Source organism: Carex rostrata, chromosome 6 (assembly GCF_964058835.1).
Source record: "Carex rostrata chromosome 6, lpCarRost1.2, whole genome shotgun sequence".
NCBI classification, from domain to species: domain Eukaryota; kingdom Viridiplantae; phylum Streptophyta; class Magnoliopsida; order Poales; family Cyperaceae; genus Carex; species Carex rostrata.
The window spans coordinates 5242760-5269759 of NC_135923.1; the positions used below are offsets into that span (position 1 = coordinate 5242760).

At 32.4% G+C, this 27000-nt stretch overlaps 3 protein-coding genes and 1 long non-coding RNA gene across 8 annotated transcripts; 1 reads left to right on the forward strand and 3 right to left on the reverse strand.

Moving 5' to 3' along the window:
- Window positions 1-1615: 1615 nt before the first annotated feature.
- Window positions 1616-3501, reverse strand: LOC144555564 (universal stress protein PHOS32-like). The gene is made up of 4 exons (XM_078303950.1): window positions 3128-3501; window positions 2325-2431; window positions 2111-2229; window positions 1616-1819 (listed from the first exon to the last, which is right to left on the reverse strand). The coding sequence occupies exons 1-4, from the start codon at window positions 3321-3323 to the stop codon at window positions 1738-1740; spliced, it is 504 nt and encodes a 167-aa protein (XP_078160076.1). The 5' UTR covers window positions 3324-3501; the 3' UTR covers window positions 1616-1737.
- A 717-nt stretch (window positions 3502-4218) lies between these two features.
- On the forward strand, window positions 4219-7972 carry LOC144555565 (uncharacterized). Of its 3 annotated transcripts, none has more exons than XR_013512060.1 (5): window positions 4219-4487; window positions 5242-5458; window positions 5712-5813; window positions 6088-6292; window positions 7553-7972. It is a non-coding gene; the product is annotated as an uncharacterized LOC144555565 (long non-coding RNA). The 3 variants fall into 3 exon arrangements; XR_013512059.1 differs by having other exon boundaries at window positions 5733-5813; XR_013512061.1 differs by having other exon boundaries at window positions 5263-5458; window positions 5733-5813.
- Window positions 7973-10909: 2937 nt separating this feature from the next.
- LOC144555562 (universal stress protein PHOS32-like) lies at window positions 10910-12835 on the reverse strand. 2 transcript variants are annotated; one of them, XM_078303945.1, is made up of 5 exons: window positions 12510-12835; window positions 11893-11967; window positions 11686-11792; window positions 11472-11590; window positions 10910-11134 (listed from the first exon to the last, which is right to left on the reverse strand). In XM_078303945.1, exons 1-5 carry the CDS (start codon window positions 12703-12705, stop codon window positions 11053-11055), a joined length of 579 nt encoding a protein of 192 aa, XP_078160071.1. In that variant the 5' UTR covers window positions 12706-12835; the 3' UTR covers window positions 10910-11052. The 2 variants fall into 2 exon arrangements, with proteins under 2 accessions (XP_078160071.1, XP_078160072.1); XM_078303946.1 differs by lacking the exon at window positions 11893-11967 and having other exon boundaries at window positions 12510-12825.
- A 10522-nt stretch (window positions 12836-23357) lies between these two features.
- On the reverse strand, window positions 23358-25252 carry LOC144555566 (universal stress protein A-like protein). Of its 2 annotated transcripts, XM_078303951.1 has the most exons (5): window positions 24919-25232; window positions 24302-24376; window positions 24098-24201; window positions 23891-24009; window positions 23358-23543 (listed from the first exon to the last, which is right to left on the reverse strand). In XM_078303951.1, the coding sequence occupies exons 1-5, from the start codon at window positions 25112-25114 to the stop codon at window positions 23462-23464; spliced, it is 576 nt and encodes a 191-aa protein (XP_078160077.1). In that variant the 5' UTR covers window positions 25115-25232; the 3' UTR covers window positions 23358-23461. The 2 variants fall into 2 exon arrangements, with proteins under 2 accessions (XP_078160077.1, XP_078160078.1); XM_078303952.1 differs by lacking the exon at window positions 24302-24376 and having other exon boundaries at window positions 24919-25252.
- Between the last annotated feature and the right edge of the window lie 1748 nt (window positions 25253-27000).

Consider the following 27000-nt stretch of genomic DNA (forward strand, 5'->3'; position numbering starts at 1 on the left):
ATTGTAAAAAAAAACCAAAAAAATGTGAAACTTGTTTCTATGTACTCATGGGGATGTCATCTATTATCTTGTGAAACAGTTTGGCTAAATTCAGTCTCTAGATACCCTTTTAGTTTATGTTTGTAACTGACGTCTGATTTTGATTTTTTTCTGTGTACCAGTTTTTATATTTTTAAAAGCTGAACTTGAAGCTTCTTCAAAAATTGTAAAAAAATCTAAAAAATGTGAAACTTGTTTCTATGTACTCACGGGGACGTTCTCTATTAGCCTGTGAAACAGTTTGGCTAAATTTGATCTCTAGATGCCCTTTTAATTTATGTTTGTAACTGATGTCTAGATACCCAGCTTGATACACTGATTATGAAGAAAAGAAGTCATGCTCAAATAAAAAAACGGAATAACAACACAGGTACAACAGTAATAATATAACAAAATAGATTAACTTTAGCATTCATACAAAATATATTCTTGTACATTCAAAATCTAAACAAAATCTAAACAGGAAGCAAAAAAGTTAAATATCTTAGGAATCTAACTCATTTTTGCGAGTCGTACTATAGTGACCAAGTTCATGACATATACCACATTTTCTTTTTTTCTATTTTGGCAAGAGCCATACCTACTTCGAAACCACCTTTCAACCTTCTATTGCTTGAAACCTCTTCCGGGCGTACTTTTGTGCATCCTTTTTGTTTTCGAGAATTGTGGATCGACAATAGGTATACGGGGAGCATCGAGTCCGCTTTCTTCCACTTCATTGACTTGTTTGGTAGAATTCTTCAATTTTGAAATCTCTTCATATGCTTTGTCCATTGCATCCACAATCAATTGATAAGCTCCATCACATTCATGCAAGCAAGATAACAAAAGATTTACTTTGCGGTAAAAGTGCATTCTGCGCATCAAAAACTAAATTTATACATTTTAGTCTCTCTTGTAAAATAAAATTACACTATAATAATTTGTTTAGCCCGACAAATTTCAAATTTTTAGTTCCACCTCTGACTTGTATGTATTCTTTCCAATATAATAGATGCATAATATAAAGAAAATAGCTTCTCAGATAGGAAAAGGCAAAAAAAAACACTACAATTTTCTACTTTTTTCATAAATCTTCTGATTTAAAATCATATATTAAAAAAATATGCTTTTTGCAGTTTGATATACATCATCTAGCATAAGAAAAACAAATGATGTCCGAATATTTCAAATGGTAAAAAAAAATTGACTATTTGACACTGACAACATGATGCTAGAACAAAAAATTTAGCATCCGTCACCGTCTGATTTAAAAAGATAACTGAAGTCTTTTTTATTTATTTTTTTAATTTCGTGCGACAGATTTTTCTCTTTTCCCAAATTCCTAATATGTCTCATTATATATTTTGTTTTCTAACTCGGAATTAAATAAGAGTCCACAGAGATCCGCAGCCTTTTTTAGGGTGCCACACTAGGTAATTCAAAAAAGAAAATTTCATAAATCTCGTGAGGTTTTCAGCTGAGAAAAAATTATTTTCCAAAATTATATGATTTTTTTGAATATTAATGATGTATAAGATGAGGTGTTCGAATTCAATACCAAAAAATGCATAAAAGACGAAAACGCCCTCCAACATTTAGGTGAAATAAATGCATAACTTATTTGAAATTAATTAAACAATATATACATAATTAAGTGTCACAATTACAACTCCAAGGCAACATTCAAGGGGAAAAAAAAATACAAGGTCTTCAGTTTCAAGCAGCAGGGCGCTTCACAATTACAACCGGGCACTTTGCGTTTTTGGAGCAGTAATCACTTGCACTGCCAATCAGGGCCCTGAAAATAAATGAATGTACCAAGTAATTAATAACACTTTGCAAAAATTTGACAGTTTAAGTTCTTCCTCAGTAACGCACTTACGCACTGAACCAATATCAACATTAATTTGGGTAAAGATAACAACAGAGCAGTTTTCGCTTCATGCATCACACAGATTATAGAATCAAAGCAGCGTTGTATATGGTTCATATGCTGCATGAAGCCAAAATAACTCTGTTCAAATCCAACACCGGCAAATACTGGTTGATACTGTTTAAGTGACATATAAATGAACCACTCATTGAACACCTCTTGATGAAGCCATAGCCATGGCTTCCCATTACAAGGACGTCAGCTTTTATCTTTTCTACTGTTCCGCAAAGCACCTCTCTGGCATCTCCTTCTGTCACCTTCACATCCACTTTCACCTTCATTAATACCAAAGGTTAACAAGGGTATTTATGTAAATTATTTAAGCATAGTGAACATAACATAGCATGATATACATTTTTTTTTTCCTTACATTGTTGTAGTCTTTGCATATTTTCTGAGCCCTGTCCATAACAGAATCGGCAAAATCTCTGCTATACTTGTCAAGAGAAGCTGTAATTTCCGATGAGAACAAGACACCTACAAAGTTTGACATGCATAAAGAATTTAAAATCAAATTTTAGGAAGGGCTGTTGAATCTAATTTGAAGAAACATGTGTGAATCTATAGCTCGAATCACCTGCCTCAGCGGGTACATGGAAATCAGGTACAAAATTTCAGTGCCAAATAAATGGTGCTCTCTTCCATTGTCTGGATATATTGTTATCAAGATGTTCAATTTTTCATATAATCAATTGCAACATTCACAATAGAACAAAATTTCATGGTCAGAAAAACATCTATATCAAAATGAAATTTGCAAATGAGAGATATATTAACAATAAAATCATTTTGACAATCACAACAATCGACATCAAAATTCACCAAAATTGACAAACAAAATTATCAATGCGTACTTTATCATTAAAGTAACCAATGTATCAAATTTGATGCAATTTGAAGATCATTGACTGAAAAAAAAGCTAAATATTGATTTTTCAATTAGCTTTACGGACGACAAGTCGGATTTTTTAACTATGCTTGTTGGTACTTGGTAGATTTTAAAAATATTAAAGAGAACCTATGCACAATTGTATTTTTATTATGACAAGGGTTAAACATATTATCACCGTTCTCAAATAAGTATTTATTATTGATATAATCAATCCCTTTTTCTATAAAAGGGAAAACAAGTAATATAAATTGCAGTAAAACAACCAGAGGTTCAGAGCTTACCAGTTCCGTCCATTGCGGAGTACATTGGAGGGGAAGGTCTAGCATAGACAAGCACCAGAGTATCTCTGGGACTTGAAGTGGTCGCCGATATGGAGACAAAGTTGCGGAGGCACCACTGGAGAGCAAAGGCACTCTCCTCTCCGCCATCCACCGCCACCACTATCTTCCTCCCTTCCGATTTCACCACGTCAGCCATTGATCGATCAAATTCTAGGGGTTACTCGGATAGGTAGATGTAAATTTAGTTTGGATTAGAGTGTTGATTTCAGTTTAAAATGAAGTGTGCTTTTATAGCAGAGAAACTAAGACAGAGAGCAGCAGCAGCTGGTTTTGGAGCGCAGACCGCTGTTTTGGTGTGGGGATCGTGGTTTTTGAACTTTTGATATCCAGCGGTTGCTCTTGACAGTTGACACCTCATATTGGATTAGCATGTATGGAGGGAAATCGGATTGGATCTCTTATTGCTACACCAAACACTGCCTTTGGTTGTAACTTGTAAGTTATGCAAGGAATTCTTTGTTAGCTACAGGAATTTGGATGCGTGCATTTGTTTTCGAACTAGTTTACATTTGTGAGTCACGCATAAACGTACGAATTTTTTCTTTGTAACTTTGTTCTGCCACCACAAATAAAACACACTGGGATAAGATGAGAGGAGAGAAATCATATATAGTGAAGGAGAGATAAAGGTATATTTGTTTATTTTATTTTTGAAATAACTAAATAATTTTTTTTTTTTTAAACCTCTGTAGAAGCTACAAAGTCAATTAAATAAATAGTTCAATAAAAAAATGGAGATAGAAGAAAGAAAAATAAATTTATATGAAGATATTGGATATTATGGTGTTTTTATGAGGATATTAAATGTTTTGAAATTTTGTATGAGTAAACTGAAATTTTTTTCTTATTTTTAACTCTCTTATTATAATATCTTAATTTTCAATGAGTTCTCACATCAGCGATGAACAGTAGAACCCCTCTTTTCTGCCGTCTGATTGGATTTTGATGGACCTGATTGATTTGAGATGACGTCCGCTATCGTCACTTAAAAAAAGAAAAACTCTTTCGTAGCTAACGAATTCTCGAATCTCTCAGATGTACGCCGCGTGGCTCCGAGGTCGACGCCGCGTGCCCCCACTTTCCAGCTGCTATTTCCCTCCGTCACCGCCAATCCCTCCTCCTCCTCCATTTGCGCCGTTCAATACATCTAAGCCGCCTCCCCCAATATATTCCAATTTCCAGCTGGTGCCCTCTTCTCCAGTCAGTCCTTCTCTCGTCCTTCTCCTTCGCCGGTCTTCCACCTAACTGACCTCAACGCCGTCCTCCTCTCTGCCTCCTCGGTCTTCCTCTCCCTTATTCAGTAAGTTATTCTCCACTGTACCGCTGCACAGGCCCAATTTATTTCGAACGGTAGCTCACTGAACGAAATAAATGGATTATGTGAGCACCAGCTCGGTTCTAAGGGGAAAAAAAATACCCCTTTTGTGCGTAGTTTGATGATAGTTAAGATTTTTTTTTAATCTATTTTAGCACAGATCAGAAAAAGTACGAAGGATAATATCCATCCTGCTTATTACTAAGAATCTGTTACGAGGCTAATTTATCTATGAATCTGTTTTTTTTTTTTAATTATTATTACTATTTTTCACATGCATATTGAGTCTGTTTTTGAGCTAAATGAACAAGAAAATCTTATCATCAGAAAAAGCACAAAAATGATCATTTATATCTCTGTTTATTTTTTGCCATACTAAAAGTAATTTTCTTGTATTTCTTTATTTTTTCCTGTCATTAAATAATTTGTTTAAAAGTTTTCCGCCCAATGTATGAGTTACCAGAATAGTGCTGTATACATCTGTATGTAAAAATGACACATACAGTATCTATCAGGTAGATAACTGCTCTTTCATCACAGCATTTTTAAGCTGTCTCCATTTAGTTAGGTTTATTTTATTGATATTTTCCCCCGCAAAACAAACTATCAGTTGATATACTGTCTCAGCTTTGCTTTGGTGCTGTACCAAGCACCTTTGTTCATACTTCATACTATATCAATTACTATACAGCATTTCAACTTTTACTTTCTTTATTTTTTTCTCTTTCGAATATCGCAGTTTGAAATCCCTCCGGAACAGGTTAAGGAAGTCAAACCCAGTAGGCCACTGCCACCTCCACCTCCGCCTTGACCACTTGTGACCAAACCTGATTCGCCGGAGAATCATCGTACCACAACTAAAGAAGAATTACCCTGCACTTCAGCTTAAGTTGCTCTTTGTTGTTCCCTTTCTATCCTATCGATGATTATTTTTTTTCCTAAGATAGAGCACAAAGGTATCATTTTTGTTCCGTTTTGGTCTTGGTTAATTTCCAATATTTTCTCGATTTACACCAAATTTTGAGAAGGTACACAAGTTACCAGTAGAGTTTTTACTGGTACCGTCATGCTCTGCCTAGAGAGTATGAATGCTGACAAATATTATTCTTTTTGCTGACTAGAGAGTTCTAATAGAATGGTAGCACACTAGTCAAAAATCCATGTTCTCGCTGACCATCTGTTTCTCACTAATTCTATATCTAACTACAGACTAACTGTGGTTTACAATAGATGCGTTATTTGGTCGTATCAGAAATTTCTGCTGAGGGACTACCTTCACAATTCGACACCATCAGTTGCCCATCAGCAATGGTATGATATTTCTGAACCGTTTTACATACTTGGCCTGTAAAATAGTTATGGCCATATGAAACCAAATCTACAATTCTTATTGGGTTATCCGAATTACTACAAGCTGTTTGATACATTTGGTAACAACATTTCTCACAAAACTACAAATATTGCTTAGATGCCTGAAGTCTGGTGCCATGCTACTTTTCTACTCCTTCCACTTTATCACTTCAAATTGAGTCTTAGATGTCAAATTCTGGTCAAAAATAATTCCTTCAATTAATATCCTTCTCAGTGTTTCTTTCCTACGGAATACAAAACCGCATGAAGCAGCAACAAGAAACCTAAACAACAATGTATGGGAGGAGATATACAATTTTGAAAAGTGTCTCCTAATAATGTTTGCCAAACAAAAAAAGGATGTGGTTCTTCTGGAGGCAGTGATTGGCCTGTCAATACCTTCTCATCACTGCAGCGAAGCTCCTGTGTACTCCAAGAAGGTTCATTTCCTTTTCCTATGCCCTCACAGTTGAAAATATTATATTTACTCTTTCATGTTGCTTCTTTCTTAAAAATGTGGTAATTGAAAAGCAGAAGGTCATACTTGCCTAACAAATTTGAGTAAAAAAGGGCTAGAGTATTTATCAATTTTATTTCTCTTAAAAATGCGTGGGTAGTATTGGCCTATTGGGGGTGTTGGACATCTTCCTCTTTGAGGGCATGCACAATAATACTGTTAAATTCAGGTGTTTTGAAGGACAAAACTTACATGGAATAGAAGACCTTTTTAAAGTTTGTTTGCTTCCTGCATAGTTACAGCATTCTTAATTATTTCTCCATGTTAGCATTCATTTATTCTTCGAGAACAACAATTAGTAAATAACTAAGCACTACAGCAACATATTAAGAAAAACAGCTACAAATTTTAACTGGTACAGAACCAGACAAATACTAGCAAAGAGATAACAAAGTTTTCACATCTTACACCTTCAAGTGAAAAAAAGAAGAAGAACTTAAACTCTGAACTGGTTCAGTAACAGAAAAGTACCAGCAAAAGAGTACCTGGTAAAGAGTGACAAAACTTGCAACTGAAAATTTTCTTACATCTCACATTACATCTCACATTGTACAATCCTTGAAACATTTTACTACATGATGGATTCCAGTGAACTAACAACTAACATTTTACTGCACGATGGTAAGAAAAAGGACGAGATTCTAAGATAAACTGAAAAAAGAGGGCCCTCCATTTTTATGTCTGATTGGATCAGATCAACTGATGATCTTCAAGGGAGACTCTTGATGTGATCTGATCTGTTTGTTCCAGATTAGACGGACCGGACATGAAAAGGAGGGTCTCTTGATGTGATCTGGTCCGTTTGTTATAGATTATTAGATGGAATCCCTGTAATAGAGCATTTGTCATGCCTCATCATTTCCTAAAATAAATGATTACTTGCGTTGACTTTTCTTTTTAATTTCGAGATTGACTGAGAAAAATAATTCTATTGTTCAGCAAAACAATAGTCTTCGGCAGGAGTTGGTCAGTGCCTATTATTTCATTTTCTCTGCGGAATAATTAAAGCAACATGAGATTGAAAATGAATATGAAAATTTCTGATTGTTTAATTGCTCCGGTCCTTTCCTGATTTTTACCAAGTCAAGTTGTATCTGTGTCAAATATTTGTCCTCAGAACAACTCTAGCAAACCAAACTGCTGCTTTTCATGTTAGTATGGTTTAACAAATTTTGAAATGCAGGCAGACGAGAAGTGAGCAAGAAGCAAATTGGTTTTCCTATAGCCATTGTGGCGGTGGTGGCCTTGATAGGAATCCTTCTAGGCTATATTTTAAAGAAATAAATTGGCGTGTTAACTCCTCCCACATTATTTGTTGTAGTTATTTGTAGTGCTCGATAAAGTCATAGGGTTTAGAAGGGTTGCCTTATTCGGGAATATTCAAAATAGGTAGTTTAGGATGTGTTGGTCGATAATGGATCTTAACACAAGCTGTGAGAAGACTTCTCATGTTGTCAGTGTGATTATAACTAGAACCTCTTTTGGTTTAGATGTTTGATTTCTTTTGTGCACATTCAGTCAAAAAGATTTCTTCAGGAACAAAACTTCCTGGAATTTTGTATTAGTTGTTTTTGTGTGAATTGTCGGAAACTAATTTGGAACATCTGTCAGGCTATATTGACTAACTTTTTATTTGCATTATTCTCGCTGATACATTAACTATGATATGGATAACCGAAGGCCTGGACTGAGGACTTGCAAGCTGAAATGCTGATTTAGGACGTGCCAAGGTGCTGATTGAATTTGCTAGAATAATTCTTAAGACAATAATGCAATATTCCGATTAAGGCAAGATTACAAATAGTAGATTGCGATGTTAGCTAGAATGATGAGTGAGGTTATGGTACTATGTATTGTATGTGTTGAGAGGGGAAAAAAAATGGACAGTGATTGTCACACTCCAAACCAGGAATTCTGGATTAAGATGTGATCAACCTCGCCTCGTGCTTAATTAATCATTAAGCACGCAAGGCTAACCATAAATAATAAATCAAACAGCAGCGGAAGCAAAAATAATATAAATATCAAGCATCAGTCACATAGCAAATAAATAAACATACACATACATAACATATAATTTGATCCATCTCGGAATCCAAATAACACCATCTATAGAAGGGGATACATGATCTATCGAGCTCGTATATATAACACAGGAAATACGAGACTTGTAAACCTAATCAAAAGTCTAACTCTAGCTAATCAAACGGTGTGGCCATCGGGGACAACTCCTGACAACTCCTGCTGCGGATCGCCAGATGCTGTACCTAAAACCCACGAAACAACTTGTGGGTGAGCGACGAATCGCCCAGTATGTGACCCAGAATTATCCCCTCAGGGATCCTCTATGGTCAAAGCACTTTTAATTATAAAATGAATACGATTAAAAATATGCACATGTGTGAACCTATATTAATAGCTAATAGAATTTACAATACTTTTGAATGATGCCATGATGCTATTATTCTATTATGCCAACATGCAAAATAAATCCAAAATAAAATCAAGGTGTAATATTGGATATAAATCAAGTCGGAATCCAGCACTCCTTGCACTGTGTGCCCAAATACAATAATAATAATAATAATATGGATAAAGCAATGCACCATAGCCCATCTCATTACTATGGTGCATTGCAATGCATGGACCCTCTTATGCATTGCACTCTAAATCATGGATTTAAAGTCCAAACGACCAATCCGAACCGTTCATCTTGTTCTTCATATTAATATGTGCTTGGGGACCAAATTTTACATTTTTTGGAATTTTTTTACTATTTATTAAGCAATTTTGAAAGTCGCTGATCTGATGGTCCAGAAAATTTTACTGTTTTTTACTGTTCACAGCAAAACACCAATTTTTAAAAATACTTAATAAATAGTAAAAAAATTCCAAAAAATATAAAATTTGGTCTCCAAGCACATTTCAATATGGATTAAACATCTAACGGTTCGGATCGGTCGTTTGGACTTTAAATCCGTGATTATAGTGCAATGCATAAGGGGGTTCATGCATTGCAATGCACCATAGCCCATTTCTCTCTCTCTCTCTCTCTCTCTATATATATATATATGAGTAGAACTAGGGTGCTCTTAAGCTTACTAAAGTTTTGGTGAGCTTAACTCTAAAACTCATCAAATCGATTTCAAATGACGAATCCGAACTGTTGAAACCCACCTACCTTACGTGTGATGCATCTATATGTGAAATTTTTAAACATTCAAATTAATTTAGTATAAAGTCAAGCGGTCAAAAACGTCCAAAAAATGAATGCACTAAAATTAATTTATTAACCTTCTAATTTTGACCACTTGACTTTATACTAAATTAATTCGAATGTTTAAAAATTTCACATGTAGATGCATCACACGTAAGGTAGGCGGGTTTCAACGGTTCGGATTCGTCGTTTGAAATCGATTTGATGAGTTTTAGAAGAGCACCCTAGTTCTACTCTCTCTCTCTATATATATAATCAAGGTTCTAAATAGCGGTTATCGTGTCATAGCGGGAAGCCTACAAAAAAAGGTATAACAAATGGTGTCGCTATAACGAGAACTGTACTACATAGCGTTTTCTTATTTTTATAAAAATTATATCATATATTTGTACTAAATATCAACATTATCTAAGTCTCATAGAATAATAAATAACATCGAATTAATTAAAAAATTATAATATTCATATTGAACCAATACAAAGTCCAAATTGCGACTCAAAATATCTATAGTAATACTAATATCATAAACTATTGATTTTTTTTCTATTCAAAATATATTCAGCATCATGACATAATCTATCTTTTATCTATTTATTTAAATTTCAAAATAACCTAGACATCATGGCATAATTAACTATCTTAATATATTCAAAATATTCAAGCTACCATTAGTAAGCATCATTTTGTTACTTCAAGAAATATCTTAATATATTCAATCTGAGCCTTTATTTAAAGTCCATATAAATTGAAAAAAAAAAAAACTCACGTTGCATAATGTGCTGTAGTTTTCTTATTTGATTTCATTTGATGGATCTCTCATTTAATAATTAATAGTTTAATATAAAGCTTAGTACGTTAATTGTCAAAAAAAAAAAATCACAGTTAAAATCCAATCTAGAACATATAAATTGAAGAGAGAAAAAAAAAAAAATAGCTCATGTTGCATAGCGCGTGCTATTTGCGCTACACGCTATGCACTATAGCGGACTGCTATTACTGCTATAGCGTCCGTAGCTCAAATAGCGCGTTTTGCTACCATAGCTTAGCGTTTAGAGTCCAAAATCAGTATAACGATGCTATTTAGAACACTATATATAATAGATGCATTCTATAAAGAAAATAGCTTCTCAGATAGGAAAAGAAAAAACAAAACTACAATTTTCTACTTTTCCATAATTCTTCTGATTTTAGATCATATATTAAAGAATATTGATTATTTTAATAAAGAAAAAAAATCTCACTTTGGAAGTTTGATATACATTATCTATAAATTTTTAAGATAATGTTCGAATTAAATAACAAAAAATGTTTAAAAGGCGAAAATGTCCTCCAACATTTAGGTGAAATAAATTAACCAATATATACATAATTTTTTTTTTGAGAGTTTGGCAGAAGCTATACATAATTAAATGTCACAATTACAACTCCAAGGCAACATTCAAGGCAAATATACAAGGTCTTCAGGTTCAAGCAGCCGGGCGCTTCACAATTACAACCGAGGACTTTGCGTTTTTGGAGCAGTGATCACTTACACTGCCAATCAGGGCCCTGAAAATAAATGAAAGTACCAATTAATTAATAACACTTTGCAAAAATTTAACAGTTTTTCTTACTTTCCTCAGTAACGCACTGAACCAATATATCAATATTTATTTGGGTAAAGATCTCAACAGAGCAGTTTTCGCTTCATGCAGCATACAGATTATAGAATCAAAACAGCGTTGTATATGGTTCAGTACATGGGCGTAAAAAGGAAAGGTAGGGGTGAGGTTTTTTCGCTTTTGGCATCGCTGGATGAAGCTAAAATAACTCTGTTAAAATCCAATATTGGCAAATACCGGTTGATACTGTGAAGTGACATATAAATGAACCACTCATTGAATACCTCTTGATGAAGCCATAGCCATGGCTTCCCATTACAAGGACGTCAGCTTTGATCTTTTCTACTGTTCCGCAAAGCACCTCTCTGGCATCTCCTTGTGTCACCTTCACATCCACTTTCACCTTCATTAATACCAAAGGTTAACAAGGGTATTTATGTAAATTATTTAAGCATAGTGAACATAACATAGCATGATATACATTTTCTTTTTCCTTACATTGTTGTAGTCTTTGCATATTTTCTGAGCCCTGTTCATAACAGAATCAGCAAGGTCTCTGCTATACTTGTCAAGAGAAGCTGTAATTTCCTCTGAGAACAAGACACCTACAAAGTTTGGCATGCATACAGAATTTAAAATCAAATTTTGGGTAGGATTGTTGAATCTAATTTGAAGTAACATATGTGAACCTATAGCTCGAATCACCTGTCTCAGCGGCTACATGGAAATCAGGTACAAAATCAATTTCAGTGCCAAATAAATGGTGCTCTCTTCCATTGTCTGAATATAATTTTATCCAAGATATTCAATTTTTCATATTATCAATTGCAACATTCACAATATACCAAATCACTACTTAACATATTATCATGGTCGGAAAAACAATTATACCAAAATGATATTTGGAAATGAGAGATATATTATGAATCAAATCATTTTGACAATCACAACAACCGGAGTAAAAATTAACCGAAATTGACAATCAAACTTATCAATGCGTTTTTTATCATTTAACTAACCAATGTATCAAATATAATGCAATTTAAAGATCATTGACTGAAAAAAAAATCTAAATATTGATTTTTCAATTAGCTTTATGAATGACAAGCGGATTTTTGAAATATGCCTGTTGGTGCTTGGTAGATTTTAAAAATATTAAAAGAGAACCGATGCACAATTGTATTTTTATTATGACAAGGGTTAAACATATTATCAGCGTTCTCAAATAAGTATTTGTTATTGATATAATCAACCCCTTTTTCTATAAAAGGGAAAACAATAGTGTAAAATTGCAGTAAAACAACCAGAGGTCCAGAGCTTACCAGTTCCGTCCATTGCGGAGTACACTGGAGGGTAAGGTCTAGCATAGACAAGCACCAGAGTATCTCTGGGACTTGAAGTGGTCGCCGAACTGGAGACAAAGTTGCGGAGGCACCACTGGAGAGCAAAGGTGCTCTCCTCTCCGCCATCCACCGCCACCACTATCTTCCTCCCTTCCGATTCCACCACGTCAGCCATTGATCGATCAAATTCTAAGGGTTACTCGGATAGGTAGATGCAAATTTAATTTGGATTAGAGTGCTGATTTCAGTTTAAAATGAAGTGTGCTTTTATAGCAGAGAAACTAAGACAGAGAGCAGCAGCAGCTGGTTTTGGAGCACCGACCGCTGTTTTGGTGTGCGGATAGTGGTTTTGAACTTTGGATAATATCCAGCGGTTGCTCTTGACAGTTGACACCTCATATTGGATTAGCATGTATGGAGGGATTGGATCTCTTATTGCTACACCAAACACTGCCTTTGGTTGTAAGTTATGCAAGTAATTCTTTGTTAACTACAGAACTTTGGATTGCGTGTATTTGTTTTGGATCTAGTTTACTCTTGTGAACTTTGTAACTTTGTTCTGCCACCACAAATAAAACACAGTGGGATAAGACGAGAGGAGAGAGATCATATATAGTGAAGGAGAGATGAGAGTATGTTTGTTCATTTTATTTCTGAAATAACTAAATAAATAGTTTTTTTTTTTAAACCTCTGTATAGAAATTAACTACAAAGTCAACTAAATAAATAATTACATAAAAGAATGGAGATAGAAGAAAGAAAGATAAATTTATATGAGAATATTGAATATTATGGTGTTTTTTATGAGGATATTAGATGTTTTGAAATTTTGTATGAGTACACTGAAAAATTTTCTTTATTTTTAACTGTCTTTTATTCTATTCCATTCCCAAAAAAATCAGCAACTTAGCCCCATGTTACAATTAAGATCTTAAACAAGTTTATTAAGTTGCATCTTTTTTAGCAAATATATAGAAAATTTTGAATTCTAACATGACACGTAGAATATTTATTTAATCACGATAATACACAACACGTAACTCAAATTACCGTGCGACTAATCACAACATAGCACAAATTTGCATGCCTACATAGCATACAGAAAACAAATTATTTGTATACTAATAAAGTCTTGTTGTATCATGGTCAAAACTATGAATTAAAAATTTACACTTTAATTTTATAATTTTGTAAGTATTTATATATTTTAATCTTTTTTTATAAAATAAAATTATACTACAATAACTTATTAAGTCTCCTTTCCAATTTCAAATTTCCAGTTCCACCTCTGACTTGTATGTATCCTTTTGTGATGTCGTCAAGCCAAAATCATCCCATCCATCGATTAGGATAAGACGACCATGAAAGCACATCTATGTCAAGAAAAACTATATTAATTTTAATTTTTTGGCAAAACGTTGTATTCTGATTCCATATTGCAAAAAAATAATATATTTTATCTAAGTTGCGATGTATGTATATATATATAGAGAGAGAGAGTATATATATAGAGTTAGGCTGGGGTGTTATGGATAGCATAGTGGCCTCTATGCTACGGCTCAATATTCGAGTTTTCAAAATCCAAACGGTCGATCCAAACCGTTCATCTTATTCTCCATATTAATATCTGCTTGGAGACCAAATTTTATAATTTTCTGAATTTTTTTACTATTTATTAAGCCACTTTGAAAATCGCTAATCAAACGGTTTTACTGTTTTGTGCAGCCACCGTTGGATCAACAATTTTGTAAAATACTTAATAAATAGTAAAAAATTCAGAAAAATGTAAAATTTGGTCTCCAAGCAGATATTAATATGGAGAATAAGATGAACGGTTCAGATCGACCATTTGGATTTTAAAAACTCGAATATTGAGCCGTAGCATAGAGGCCACTATGCTATCCATAGCACCCCAGCCTAACTCTATATATATATACACTAGTATCGTGTCCGTGCGATGCAACGGGATATATTATAAGAAAATAAAAACATATTTTTATTAAAAAAAATATTTCAATAAAAATAATAATTATTTTATTAAAAAAGTAATGATATTATATAATTGTCTGAAATAGAATTTAACATGATAGAAAGCTACTTTTAAAAAAGTGGCAACCCATGAATACAATTATACAAGTATCACATAATTCCTATATTTTGAAATTTCACGAAATCCTACCTCTATTTCAATATTTATTGATTTATTTTCCTATAAATAAAAAATCGGGCTTTTCTTCGCTGTGATATGAACTGTTCCACCCTATATATTTTGTCATATTTATACTTCTGATATACATATTTGTCAATATTGGACTTTGCAGCTATGCTGGTGATTACATGTTTCGATTTTTGAATTTGAAATGAAAATTATACCGAACTTTGTTAAAATAGAAAGAAAATTGTTTCTGCTTGCCATTTAATATTGATCATATGTTGTGAAAAATAATGCATTGTACTCAATAATGGAATGTACTTCGCAAATGTATTGTGTTCAATATATTTTGCCGATTTTTTTATTTATATCCAAAAAAATATATAAATTTAAAAAACTAACCCAACTGTCTGTTAATTTCGAAATCTACCCAAACCGGAAAAAAAATTTCTGGTTTCCATACCAATTTCCGGAAAATTTTTTTCCGGAAATTGGATCCTAAATCCGGAATAATTTTTTCCTGATTTAGGATTTTTTTTTTCCTAAATCCGGAATAATTTTTTCCGGAATTAGGATTTTTTTTTTTTTAGGAATTTTTTTTTTCATTTTTCAGTTTTTATTTATAATTTATTTATTTATTGTATTGAAGTATTACAAATATTTAATATATTTTTTTAAAAATAGATGGAATACTATATAATTTGATTTATTCGAACGACTGCTACAAATAATCCGGATCAACATTTTTCATGCCAGATTTTTTACGGCCGTAAGAAAAAATAATATAATATAATATATGTATATATAATATAATATATGTATATATAATATAGAGTTAGGCTACTATGACATTGGTGTTATTTGAAATTAAATAACACCAACTTTTAAACCCTTAGATCTGCCTTGAGATTCGTAATATCCGCTTTTACTGTTGAAGCACTTTATTTTGTACGAATCTCAAGGCAGATCTAAGGATTTAAAAGTTGGTGTTATTTAATTTCAAATAACACCAATGTCATAGTAGCCTAGCCCTATAATATAATATATGTATATATAATATAATATATGTATATATAATATAATATATGTATATATATGTATATATAATATAAGATGAGGGTTCCAATGCCTCATTTTTTTTCATACCTCATCATACCTCATATTTTATATTTTCGTTTTCAAAGTCCAAATTGTCGATCCAAACCATTCAATAAAATATTTATACTAAAATATGCATGGAGATGAAATTTTATATTTTTTTGGATTTTTTTTGCTATTTTTTAAATAGGTACAAAATCACTGTTTTTGAACCGTTCGTAAAACAGTGATTTTCTACCTATCTTAAAAAATATATTATATTATATATACATATACATATATTATATGAGGAGGGTTCAAATGCACCCAAATTTTTGTGCACCCAAATGCATCCTATCTTTCAAATCCTTTTTCTTAGTTTTCAAAGTCCGAATAGTCAATCCGAACCGTTAGATGTGATCTATATATTAAGATGTGTTTGGAGACCAAATTTTACATTTTTTGGAATTTTTTTACTATTTATTAAGCCACTTTGAAAATCGCTGATTTTACATTTTCTGGACCATTGGATCAGCGATTTTTCAAAGTGGCTTAATAAATAGTAAAAAAATTCCAAAAAATATAAAATTTGGTCTCCAAGCACATCTTAATATATAGATCACATCTAACGGTTCGGATTGACTAGTCGGACTTTGAAAAATGAGAAAAAGGATAGGGTGCACAAAAATTTGGGTGCATTTGAACCCTCCTCATATTATATTATATGTATATTTTAAAATGTGCATATTTTAGTATAAATATTTTAAAATAGTAAAAAAAATTCAAAAAAATATAAAATTTCATCTCCATGCATATTTTAGTATAAATATTTTATTGAACGGTTCGGATCGACAATTTGGACTTTGAAATCGAAAATATAAAATATGAGGTATGATGAGGTATGAAAAAAAATGAGGCATTGGAACTCTCCTCTTATATTATATATACATATATAGAGTTAGGCTGGGGTGCTATGGATAGCATAGAGGCCTCTATGCTATGGCTCAATATTCGAGTTTTCAAAATCCAAACGGTCGATCCGAACCGTTCATCTTATTCTCCATATTAATATCTGCTTGGAGACCAAATTTTATATTTTTCTGAATTTTTTTACTATTTATTAAGTATTTTACAAAATTGTTGATCCAACGGTGGCTGCACAAAACAGTAAAACCGTTGGATTAGCGATTTTCAAAGTGGCTTAATAAATAGTAAAAAAATTCAGAAAATTATAAAATTTGGTCTCCAAGCAGATATTAATATGGAAAATAAGATGAACGGTTCGGATCGACCTTTTGGATTTTGAAAACTGGAATATTGAGCCGTAGCATAGAGGCCTCTATGCTATCCATTGATGAACCATAATTTGACGCATTATTTGAAACACGGTTGAACCCAAAATTTACCTTAATCATCATGTTTTGTTGCATTTTATCTGTCATTTAGTTTAATTTTAGTCAATGTTAGTCAAGACAAAAGATACTGCGCAAGTTGTTAATTATTGCAGAATTGGAGCACGAAACCGTACGATTTGCATGTACACAAAAGATCCAAGCCGAATGGAGAAACAAATGGAGGACATAATCTTTTCTATCGAAATTAAATCATTTTATTTGGCTGATTTCACTTGGCGCAAATTGGTTTCCAAATATGAATTTAGGTGCAGCTGACTGATTGAGCCGATTTTATTTGTTACCAAAATTTGATGGGAGTTAAAAGCACCTGATATATTTGGCGCTAGGAGAAATGAAGGCATATTATCTTCACTTTGGCATATCTTTATTTTTTGAGCTTTTAATTTTCGTTGCTTGTAATTTTTTTGGGGGAGAAGTCGGCCAGAGGAGAAGAAGTCAGATTTTCATTTTTGCTAAAGGGAGTCAGAGGCAAACCGAAGGAAAAGAGGAAAGCTGCAGTTCGATTCTTCGAATTCGGTTTTAGCAATCTTTTTTATTTTTCTTCTTTTCTTCTACTTCTATGAGTTTAATGGAATCAAATATGACTTGTGTTTGTGTTGAAATTATGCTTGGCTAAACATTTTATCTAGGGATATGGGAGTAACTTGATACTTTTATTATGTTAATTTAATTATTTGAATTTTATTTGTGGTTGTGATATTGATTTGTTTATGAATGCTTGATTGGTTTGTTTAGTTATCTCTTATTTTATTAAGGGATCCGCTAATAATAAATTGAGACCGAAAGGAGAAATTTATATTAGAAGTACTTTTTAAAATAGTGATAATTATGCAAATAATATTATGTGAATTTGGTGATGGACCGAAAGGAGAAATTGAATTGCTAGAACAACATAAACAAACTTAAGTACTCGGAGCTACGAAAGTAGTCCAAAAGGCTTTTGGGGAAAAACACGGGTTATCAAATAGCTTAATGGGTTTAGATTAAAACTGGTAAGCCACGAACGTAGGAGACCTATTTAATCTAGATACGGTGCGAAGCCACGAAAGTGGATAAACATCTACCTTAGGATAACACCCCCTCAATAATTGCAACCCAAATATTATAAAAATAATTAGAAATACATAATTAAAAGTATCATAGTGAAACCATAACCCTAGATATCCATTCTCTCTAGTATTTCTCATCATTTTATGTTTCTGGAATTTATTCTGCATTCTGTTAATTCAAGTTGCATTCAGATAATTCAATCTGCATTCTGTCTGGAATTCAGGCTGAGGTTCTGGAATTTAGTCTGCATTAGTTTATAATTCATTCTGCATTTAGTTAATTCATCCAGCATTTTTATAATTAAGTTTAAAAGAAAACCACTCAATATTTGCTTGTCTAGATTACTGAAAATCGGAAAACCAGTACTTACAATACCTCTCTGTGATTCGATACCCAAATTACTAAGCGATAAGGTCATGCGCTTGTGACCGAATTGTATTAGGATTAGGGATTAAATTGTTAAGCTACCAAAATCACATCATCCATAGCACCCCAGCCTAACTCTACATATATATACATATATTATATTATATTATTTTTTCTTACGGCCGTAAAAAATCTGGCATGAAAAATGTTGATCCGAATTATTTGTAGCAGTCGTTTGAATAAATCAAATTATATAGTATTCCATCTATTTTTTTTTAAATATATTAAATATTTGTAATACTTCAATACAATAAATAAATAAATTATAAATAAAAACTGAAAAATGAAAAAAAAATTTCCTAAAAAAAAAAATCCTAAATCCGGAAAAAATTATTCCGGATTTAGGATCCAATTTTCGGAAAAAAATTTTCCGGAAATTGGTATTGAAACCGGAAAATTTTTTTCCGGTTTGGGTAGATTTCGAAATTAACAGACAGTTGGGTTAGTTTTTTAAATTTATATAGTTTTTTGGATATAAATAAAAAAATCGGATATTTTGATATCGATCAGATGACTCCAAACAAACAATTTACTCATTTAACTTTTTTCTTATCTTGAGAACAACTTTTATTGCAGTAAAAAAATTATTGCGGGAATTATTTTGTAAGAACGCAAGAAAATTATATTTTATTTTTTATATTAGCTGGAGAATACAAAAGTTGATCCACATTGTTGGAAATAAATCTGCTGCGATTCCAAAGAATCGCAGGGTCTCCTGCTATTTCAATTGAACCGTTCATTTATTTTGAGATTCGTGCATAAAAATCAACTGGTTGTGAGATTCGTGCATTTCAAAAAATTTAACAGTTTGATTTGGAGTAGCAAATCACAGCAGATTTATTTCCCGTATAGTTATAGTAGGCAGTTTTGGACTATCGGTTACAAATTTAAATTAAGAAATGTAGTCTACAATCAATATATTTTCTCCTCGTATATAACATACTTAATCTTAATCAACTAAACATTTTCAAATAACGTGTTTTAATATACTGTTTTATTGTAAAATTTACATTTTTTTTCTTAGTTATATCAATTGTCTAAATTTTACATGTTATCTTTATTATATTAAAGAAAAATATGTGCGTAAAATAACTAATAATTTGAACCAAAATAACGCACAACTTCAGCATTTACACTTAATAAAAATGAGAACTTTCAGTTCAGTACTGGGACTCCAAATTTGATAATTTGAATTATCACCGTAAAGATGGTAATTAACGCAAATATAATAAAACAACAGAAGCCTCTCAATCTTAAATATAATCTTTGATTGCGCAGGTCAGATCACACATACGCCAAGCGCAACAGCGCCAATACTTCAATTTAAGAACAAAATAAAACTCTAAAATAAATAATTATCAGAGCAAAAAGAAAACATCCTACACCCAAATACAACCTTTAGATGGATCAAAACTTGGTAAGAGAATCTTATGAACCAAACAGGCAAACAGATTTAAAACAGATAATGTCTAAAAAAAAAGATTTAGGAATCAGTCTTGACTATTGTGCTCAACATATGCTGAATTTGTATAAATTACTGGTCTCAACTCCCTACCGAGCACCAGCTGAAGCTTGTGCAGCCACTTGAGCAGGCTCAACAATGTTCTTCGCCAACATATAGGTACGCATGTTCAAATTCTTCAAGCTTTCTATTATTTGTTCATGCCTGTAAAACAGATAGGACAAAATTAATTGTTATTCCTGCAAATTGACAAGCTCACAACTAATGATGATACACAAGTATGATCAGTACTGATACCATACCAGCTAATGGATTCTACAAATAGAAACTGAATAATGTGCTTCCCAAAATATACATGCCATTTTTTTGGTATTGGCCCACTTTATTTCAAATTGTTGCAACTGGATGGTGGTACCAGTGGAGTCAAGAATGAGGCTAAAAATGGACACAAAAGTTATCAAATTAAATTAGAAAACAGAAATAAAATTGACAACAAAAAAGCTAGATCCGATGAACATACCTCCAAGAGCGCCCGAGCGGTGTTGCACCTTACTGACCTCGAGCATATCGGCCACCTCTTTTGCACAATCTGCTACAGAATCAAACTGTTCTTTAATCTCCTCTTTAAAAATTAATGAACATAATTTCATCTCTTAATAAAAATAATTAAAATTAGAGAAAGAGCTAACCTCAGCAATCAAGACAGTTTTTGCTTCATTGTAGTATGAGGCTAGCTTTTCATATTCCAGTACAAGCTTTATGCAATACCCACACCTATTCAAATATATTATTTTTTTTGTTAAATGAAGAAAAAAAATATGAAAAAGTAGATTAATTGTTCTTGAAAACATATATTAAAATTAGAATGGTTGAATTAATATGGTTCATACCTTATACCTCACTCAAGACCTCCCGGTATACTATATTTTTTGTATACACTCCTGGGGCATCAATTTTCTATTTCCGTTTCAACATGACTTTTGTTGTTCGTCATGACATACCTCTTGATAATGTGACATATAATTGGCGGTGCGAAAAAATTTTATACAACCAATCTAAACTGTATACAAAAAAAGAGATGTATACAACTGACACTGTATACAACTGATAGTCCTCTGAATACCTCTTGACAAAAAAAAGAGATGTATACAACTGACACTGTAATTCTTGTTCTGACTGTAAAATGCTTGTCAATTTTAACATAAGATTGAGAAAAATGTATATAAAATACAAAGGGGAAAAGTGATAATTATAAAAGTACCATCTCTAATGGTCTGAGTGTCCATCTCACACTAAGCAATCTTATCTTCATGCTTCAGCTGAATTTCACATTGCAATCCAAAGACCAAATTAAAGGAAACATCTACTTACAGTATTGGAACCAAATGAAAAATAACACAAATTACAAGGTAGAAAGTATAAACATGGGTAAAATAAATCCACTAACCAAATCATCCCTTATTTTCATCAGACGACCTACGCAAACATTTGATTATTGTCTTATTTCCTGCAAACAGTGATAGAAGAATATTATCTATACCTTGCTTAACATAGGTTTCGATGATTGACCTTCTTGTAGGAGTGCATGGCTTTGAGTTTACTTCCATTAGTTCCTGAAAAGGAAGAAAAAGAAACAAAAAGGCATTACAAACCTAGGGTTAGCAGGAGAGGGCGGCTGGGGGAGTCGGAAGTGGCCGGCCAGTGTCCGGAGAGGTCGCAGGAGGAGAGACACCGGGTAGACTTAGGGGACGGGGAGGGGAGACTCAGGGGACAGGAAGACTCAGGGACGGGAAGACTCAGGGGACGGCTCCTTGGAGAATCGAATTAGGTTTTTTTTGCGTTTGGGAAGAAAGGGTCGGGGAGGGGAATAAGGGGATGGCGCAGCGAATTTTTTTTTTTACGGATCAGTGAAATTTTTTGCATATCTGTGACAATATCTGCGACAATATGTGTGACAATACGTGTGGCAGATATAATTTTCACTAAATTTAGACTTCTACATAGAGAAATAGTGTATTTAATCAAAAGAAGGCAGATTATTTGTTTAGATGGCTCAAATTCAATCTGATTTTAGATCAATAAATCTCAATCGTTAGACTTTCTGTCATCTAATTCAATTTAAGGTGTATAATATAGAGGAGAGATATATAATCAAGATTTTAAATAACATTTATTGCGTCATAGCGGAAAACCTACAAAAAAAAGTATAGCAAATAGTGACGCTACAACGAAAGCTATACTACATAGTGTTTTCTTATTTTTATAAAAATTATATCATATATTTGTACTAAATATCAACATTATCTAAGTCTCATAGAGTAATAAATAACATCAAATTAATTAAAAAATTATAATATTCATATTGAACCAATACAAACTCCAAATTCCGACTCAAAATATTCATAGTAATACTAATATCATAAACTATTGATCTTTTTCTATTCAAAATATATTCAGCATCATGACATAATCTATTTTTTTATCTATTTATTTAAATTTCAAAATAACATAAACATCATGACATAATTAACTATCTTAATCTATTCAAAATATTCAAGCTACCATATAGTAAGTATCATTTTGTTACTTCAAGAAATATCTTAATATATTCAATCTGAGCCTTTATTTAAAGCCCATATAAATTGAAAAAAAAAAAACTCACGTTGCATAGCGTGCTGTAGCTTCCTTATTTGATTTCGTTTCATGGATCTCTCATTTAATAATTAATAGTTTAATATAAAGCTTAGTACGTCAATTGCCAAAAAAAAAAATCACGGTTAAAATTCAATCTAAGCCTTTATTTAAAGCACATATAAATTGAAGAGAAAAAAAAAAAAGCTCATGTTATCCGTAGCTCAAATAGCGCGTTTTGCTACCATAGCTTAGCGTTTAGGTTCCAAAAACAATATAACGGCGCTATTTAGAACACTATATATAATAGATGCATTCTATAAAGAAAATAGCTTCTCAGATAGGAAAAGAAAAAACAAAACTACAATTTTCTACTTTTCCATAATTCTTCTGATTTTAGATCATATATTAAAGAATATTGATTATTTTAATAAAGAAAAAAAATCTCCCTTCCGCAGTTTGATATACATTATCTAGAAATTTTTAAGATAATGTTCGAATTAAATAACAAAAAATGTTTAAAAGACGAAAATGTCCTCCAACATTTAGGTGAAATAAATGCATAACTTATTTGAAATTAATTAAACCAACAATCCAATATATACATAATTTTTTTTTTTTTTTTTGAGAGAGTTTGGCAGAAGCTATACATAATTAAATGTCACAATTACAACTCCAAGGCAACATTCAAGGCAAATATAATACAAGGTCTTCAGGTTCAAGCAGCCGGGCGCTTCACAATTAGAACCGGGGACTTTGCGTTTTTGGAGCAGTAATCACTTACACTGCCAATCAGGGCCCTGAAAATAAATGAAAGTACCAAGTAATTAATAACACTTTGCAAAAATTTAACAGTTTTTCTTACTTTCCTCAGTAACGCACTGAACCAATATCAATATTTATTTCGGTAAAGATCTCAACAGTTCTCAACAAAGCAGTTTTCGCTTCATGCAGCATACAGATTATAGAATCAAAGCAGCATTGTATATGGTTCAGTACATAGGGGCGTAAAAAGGAAAGGTAGGGGTGAGGTTTTTTCACTTTTGGCATCGCTGCACGAAGCTAAAATAACTCTGTTAAAATCCAATACTGGCAAATGCTGGTTGATACTGTGAAGTAACATATAAATGAACCACTCATTGAATACCTCTTGATGAAGCCATAGCCATGGCTTCCCAATACAAGGACGTCAGCTTTGATCTTTTCTACTGTTTCGCAAAGCACCTCTCTGGCATCTCCTACTGTCACCTTCACATCCACTTTCACCTTCATTAATACTAAAGGTTAACAAGGCTATTTATGTAAATTGTCAAGCATAGTGAACATTACATAGCATGGTATTTTTTTTTCTTACATTATAGTCTTTGCATATTTTCTGAGCCCTGTTCATAACAGAATCAGCAAGGTCTCTGCTATACTTGTCAAGAGAAGCTGTAATTTCCTCTGAGAACAAGACACCTAAAAAGTTTGGCATGCATACAGAATTTAAAATCAAATTTTGGGTAGGATTGTTGAATCTAATTTGAAGTAACATATGTGAACCTATAGCTCGAATCACCTGTCTCAGCGGCTACATGGAAATCAGGTACAAAATCAATTTCAGTGCCAAATAAATGGTGGTCTCTTCCATTGTCTGAATATAATTTTATCCAAGATATTCAATTTTTCATATTATCAATTGCAACATTCACAATATACCAAATCACTACTTAACATATTATCATGGTCGGAAAAACAATTATACCAAAATGATATTTGGAAATGAGAGATATATTATGAATCAAATCATTTTGACAATCACAACAACCGGAATAAAAATTAACCGAAATTGACAATCAAACTTATCAATGCGTTTTTTATCATTTAACTAACCAATGTATCAAATATGATGCAATTTAAAGATCATTGACTGAAAAAAAAATCTAAATATTGATTTTTCAATTAGCTTTATGGATGACAAGCGGATTTTTTAAATATGCTTGTTGGTGCTTGGTAGATTTTAAAAATATTAAAAGAGAACCGATGCACAATTGTATTTTTATTATGACAAGGGTTAAACATATTATCAGCGTTCTCAAATAAGTATTTGTTATTGATATAATCAACCCCTTTTTCTATAAAAGGGAAAACAATAGTGTAAAATTGCAGTAAAACAACCAGAGGTCCAGAGCTTACCAGTTCCGTCCATTGCGGAGTACACTGGAGGGTAAGGTCTAGCATAGACAAGCACCAGAGTATCTCTGGGACTTGAAGTGGTCGCCGAACTGGAGACAAAGTTGCGGAGGCACCACTGGAGAGCAAAGGTGCTCTCCTCTCCGCCATCCACCGCCACCACTATCTTCCTCCCTTCCGATTCCACCACGTTAGCCATTGATCGATCAAATTCTAGGGGTTACTCGAATAGGTAGATGCAAATTTAGTTTGGATTATAGTTCTGATTTCAGTTTAAAATGTAGTGTGTTTTTATAGCAGAGAAACTAAGACTCAGCGCAGAAGCAGCTGCTGGTTTTGGAGTGCAGACCGCTGTTTGGTGTGCGGATCGTGGTTTTGATACCAAGCGGTCGCTCTCGACACCTCATATTGGATTAGCATGTATGGAGGGATATCGGATTGGATCCCTTATTGCTACAGCAAACAGGGAAATGTGTCAAGGTTGATCTGGGCTCAGAATGGTAACGGAGGGCCCAGTGGGCTCCAGCCCATTATTATGAAATCCATTTTTAATAGAGAGAATTTTCTAGGAAAAGATGATTATTTTTTCCTTATGTACATTTTGTAAGAAGGGTGTATGAATATCTATTTATTATGCCTGATCATTCATCGAAGTTCGGTTAATATCTCCAGAACATGCTCAATGTTCATCAATGTTCGGTTAATATCACTTCATCACTTGTCTCAAATGAACATGCTCAATGTTCAAGTACAATCCACTCTTAATATTGATATCTCCAACTTTTTTATTAATAACATTAAGAAAAATATGGATATAAATGCATGATCTTTTTTGGTTAAAGATGAATATGATGTGTTTTTCTAGTTTTACTGGGTCATTCTTTTTGTTCTGTTCTGTAAAAATAAATTAACAAATAATTATATTTGAATTAAGCATTTTTTTAAAGTGAAATTGTTTGTTGAATTATTATTTTGACAAACTGGCAATACTGATAATATTTATAATTAATAACAATATTATATGTTGTAATATATTTATTATATAAATTATACTTATAATATTGGATTTTAAGATTTTCTTTATAATTGTAATTGTCAAAAGAAACAAGATAGAGAAAAGTACGCGCATGTTGTGTTTTACTCTGAGAAAATATACTAAACATCACATATGAAATAACATGCTAAATCAAAATAGAAATAGAAATAAATTGAAAAAAAAAAAAAACGATGCAGGGATATATGCTATGTTTTTACTCTACCGCTGCAGTAGCTTTATTTTGTTGTACAAATGTAGTAACCTTTCTATTTAACATAAACAATATACTTTATTAAAGATTTTAAATATTTAATTTATAGAATATAATTTAAATAATAATAAAAATAATATATAATAGACGTATCATATCCGGAATTTTTTTTAAATTACCGTATCGTCATGTCCGTATAGTATCCGATATGATACCCGTACCCGTATCTATTCAACATAGGTACCCGCACTACAGAATATGCATTGTATCTGTACTATAACTATTATAACTATCTGAGGGGGCTGCAAAATTCCAGTACTGATTTTTTTTTAAAATATTAATATCTATGCAAGAAATTATTAATACATATGAACATAAATATTTTTACCTATGAGTTAAACAATTTTTACATAAATAATTGTTTCTTCAACCAAATATTTCAAAAGTATTCGCACCATAAAATACATGTGGGAGACCACTCAAACTACATGAGGGGTGCATACACGTCTTTAGAGGTAAATTTTTTTAATTCTTCATTCAATCTCGTTTATATTTCTGACAATTTGTGAGGAATTTTGTAAATCTAAAACCACGAACGTCTTCTATGCAATTTTTTTCTTTCAAATGAGACCCATAATGACGTACTTTTGGACTCGTCGTCACATAAATATTTATACATCATTATGCAAATATTTATACCTATACTTTGTTGAGTTTTGTGGAACGGTTCAAACCCATTAGTTTAGCTTAACAGCGGAAGTGTGTAAAACAAAAATTTACGGTTAAGTTAAGCTAAAAATTAAACGAGGTATGTCAGGAAACCTTCCAAGGCGGTCCA